This window comes from Trachymyrmex septentrionalis, unplaced genomic scaffold (genome assembly GCF_001594115.1).
Source record: "Trachymyrmex septentrionalis isolate Tsep2-gDNA-1 unplaced genomic scaffold, Tsep1.0 scaffold87, whole genome shotgun sequence".
NCBI classification, from domain to species: Eukaryota; Metazoa; Arthropoda; class Insecta; order Hymenoptera; family Formicidae; genus Trachymyrmex; species Trachymyrmex septentrionalis.
In genome coordinates, this window is record NW_017306059.1 from 678,775 (window position 1) to 682,442 (window position 3,668).

General features: G+C 24.9%; 1 protein-coding gene across 1 annotated transcript in view; it reads right to left on the minus strand.

Annotated features, from left to right (window-relative positions):
• LOC108755261 (ras-related protein Rab-11A-like) overlaps positions 1 to 3,668 on the minus strand; it is a 7,146-nt gene that overhangs the window by 1,450 nt on the left and 2,028 nt on the right. Inside the window, exons 2-4 of the mRNA XM_018498161.1 lie at positions 2,570 to 2,765; positions 1,704 to 1,978; positions 830 to 986 (exon numbers count right to left, since the gene is read on the minus strand). Coding sequence (XP_018353663.1) covers positions 850 to 986; positions 1,704 to 1,978; positions 2,570 to 2,765 — 608 coding nt within the window. The 3' untranslated portion in view covers positions 830 to 849. The remainder of the gene's footprint in view (positions 1 to 829; positions 987 to 1,703; positions 1,979 to 2,569; positions 2,766 to 3,668) is intronic.

The following is a 3,668-nucleotide window of genomic DNA, read 5'->3' on the forward strand; positions in this document are numbered from 1 at the left end:
TACATATTTATGTTGAACACGAACTGATTTTTATATTTTATAAAGCATTTGTGATCTAACGATATAGAATATTCGAAAGTCATCGGGGGTCCTTTTAACAACAAATTCTTTAACCAATTCAAAGCCAATATTTCCTTTATTTCTTTTTCTTTCTCTATAGAAGTCCTTATTATTAATATTCCAATTTTCAGTGTTTTTACATGTAAGTCTCACATTGAAATTCTTAAAATTATTTGAAAAGTATAGTTTTATTATTCATTTGTTCTTGAAATTTGATTCACAAATATCTTTTATTTTCGAATATTAGTTATTCGAAAACAACATTGACTTGATATATCCATTGAGAAAATCAATTTTGAATTAATCAAGAAATATATTAAACATCTAGTTATTTTGAAATATCTTATGTAGATTTTAAATCTACAATATAATCTGTTGAAGAAAAAAAACTTAAATATTTTAATTATTTTAATTATTTTAGAAAATTATGTATAAGAGACTGTAGCTGTATGTACATGATAGAAATAAACAACTTCAATACGATCAACAGTAGAATACAAATTATTGGAATGAAAGAAACATGATAGAAGTGTCTTTAATAATATTTAATTTTGATATATGTTAAAATTAACTCAATTTACAATCAAGTTAACATTAATAATATAATAAACTAACCATATAGTTTCCTTATATTAAATCTATCCTATTATACAAATGATCATTCCAGAAACTTTTTACTGCATCATAAACAAAATCTTTTCCGTTAGAAATTAAATATTATCCCCAACTGTACTTCCATGATATTCATACTGTATATATGTGTACACACATTTTAAGCAACAAGGTGAGTCACTGGCAGCACTGCTTACGCACTCCCTCAGCATTCATCGTTGGTTTGACTTCAATTTGTTCTACATTTTGTGGCCGGATTGTATCACCTTCAGGTGGGTCTCGTATCTGTTTTTGCGATACGATTCTGTATATTTCTGTAAAAATAAAAAATTTTTATTAAATGAAACAATAAAATACGCATGATGTTTATCATTACAATAAATATTAACTCTGATACAGACAAGTATTTATCTTAATAAAGTGTAATACATATTAAATATTAAAAAAATATTAAAAAATTATATTATAATAGTATTTTAATGCAAATATTACACGAAAAACATACAATTTTAATTCTATTGTAATATTGCAATTTTAACTCGTAAAATTAAAAAATTCTATATTTTATAATACCAAAAATTAGCACAAATATATATGTATATTATTGATAACTACACATACGTATAATTGATTTCATGGATGATACCAAAATATGTTAGCTATTACAGTTTTAACATAGTTTTCAATTATTTAATAATCAATTCAGTGTATGCTAACTTTTATGAAACAACATTGAATAAAGTATAGCTCTGTAGGAAAGACTATTAGTAGAAAGACTACATGTTTTTTATTTAGTAATTTCAACACAAGTGATATTCTATCTTTATTATTCACTAAATATTCAAGAAAGATAATGCTGTGTCAACTTGTGTCACTAAATGGAAAGCATATAGTCAGACCTTGATTCTATATATGCATTTGAATTTAAAAGAAATTGATTAAAGTTAATTTTTGAGTGAAAAAAGTATAAAATTGTAATCTGTTTCGAAAACAATAAATTCTATGTACAAAATTATAATTAAGAGAGTTACCTGTTAATATGTTTTGAAACGCTGTCTCAACGTTAGTTGAATCTAAAGCGGATGTTTCAATGAAAGATAAGCCATTTCTTTCAGCAAACGCTTTAGCCTCGTCAGTTGGAACAGCACGCAGATGCCTTAAGTCTGACTTATTTCCCACTAACATGATCACAATATTCTGGTCAGCATGGTCCCGTAATTCTCGTAACCATCTTTCTACATTTTCATACGTCAGGTGTTTTGCAATATCATACACGAGTAGTGCACCAACTGCTCCGCGGTAATATCTAGTAAATAGAGAAAGCTTATTGATATATGTATATATCGTATATCAAGTTTAATGAATACCAATTTTAGGTGAAATAAGTTTCTACACTTTTGTTTGTCTACATTTTTTTAAATATATAATTAATTGTTTAAAAAATAATAGAAGTTTAATTATGTAATTACTTTAAAAGTAAAATAATTTTGACATGTCTCATTAATACATAATCAATTATTAATTTTTCTATAAGTTCAATTGGATCAATATTGGATAATATATCAAATTTTCAAAACTTATCCTTTTAAATTTAATTGCGAGAATATCTGAATATGATGTGATCATTCTAATAATAATATTAATAATAATAAATAACTGCCTACAAAATGTAACTTTTACTAAAAAAGATCAAAGCTTTCATAATATGCTATCACTTAATTTAAAAAACAAAAGTTCTGTCAAGAATGTACTATCTATTTTTGTTTCTCAATATTTTTAGTAACATTAAAGAATATAACTTTCATGTTATAATTCATATAATGACATTACTTAAAATAATTGTAAATAAGCTATTATTATCTTCATATTTTTTTATTAAATGTAAAATTAAACTTACGCAGAGGTAATCGCACGATAACGCTCTTGTCCAGCTGTATCCCAAATTTGGGCTTTGATGGTTTTACCATCTACTTGTATACTGCGTGTTGCAAATTCGACTCCGATGGTAGACTTTGATTCCAAATTGAATTCGTTTCTTGTAAATCGGGATAGCAGATTACTTTTTCCTACTCCAGAATCTCCAATGAGAACAACTGAAAAGACGAAAAGAATTAATTAGACAAATGTTTTGTAACGATTTAGTTTTATAAGATTGTCAGAATCATTAAATCATTAAAAGAAATATTTTGTGATAAATAGTTTTCTAATTGTATTTTTATTTGTCTCATCTCAAATATTAGCTTATATACAGTTGTTTGATTGCAATTGCTTTAAAATATTAAGAAATTATAGGCACCTATAATTGCTATGATTATTACCTGAAGATAATGACAGACATATGGCAATTTTTTAGTGTTCCGTATTATCTTGAAGATTAAATATAAATTTTATAATTTAAAATAAAAAAATATATTATATTTTATATATATATTATTTTAAGATATTTAAAATATATAGTTTTTGCTTAACAATCTCTCTTACATAAAAACTATATATTATGAAATAGTTAAATCTGTTTTAAAGTGAACAACTTTGTTAGCAACAGATTTTCTAAAATCAAACAATTTCTATCTAACAATAAAGTAAAATTCTAAATTTCATATTGCATAAAATAAAGAATCATTGAATAATAAACGCAAACATTAAGTGTGTAACATGTAGTCGTAAAAATAATAAACATTGCACAGAAATCTTTATCTGAAAAAATTATATGAAACTAAAAAAGTTGTGTCAGAGCTATCAGTAAATCAGTGACGCATCGTGATCATGTAAAGCGTGCATATATAGTACGTATGACTATTCTTTCTATAAATTGCTATTCAAACATAAAGCATGGAAAATATGGCATGGCAGGGATCTCATTCTACATTTGCTCTTTCAAAGTAAGAAATATAAACATTATATATAATTACTCATATATATATATATATATATATATATATATATATATAGAGAGAGAGAGAGAGAGAGAGAGAGAGAGAGAGAGTATATATACA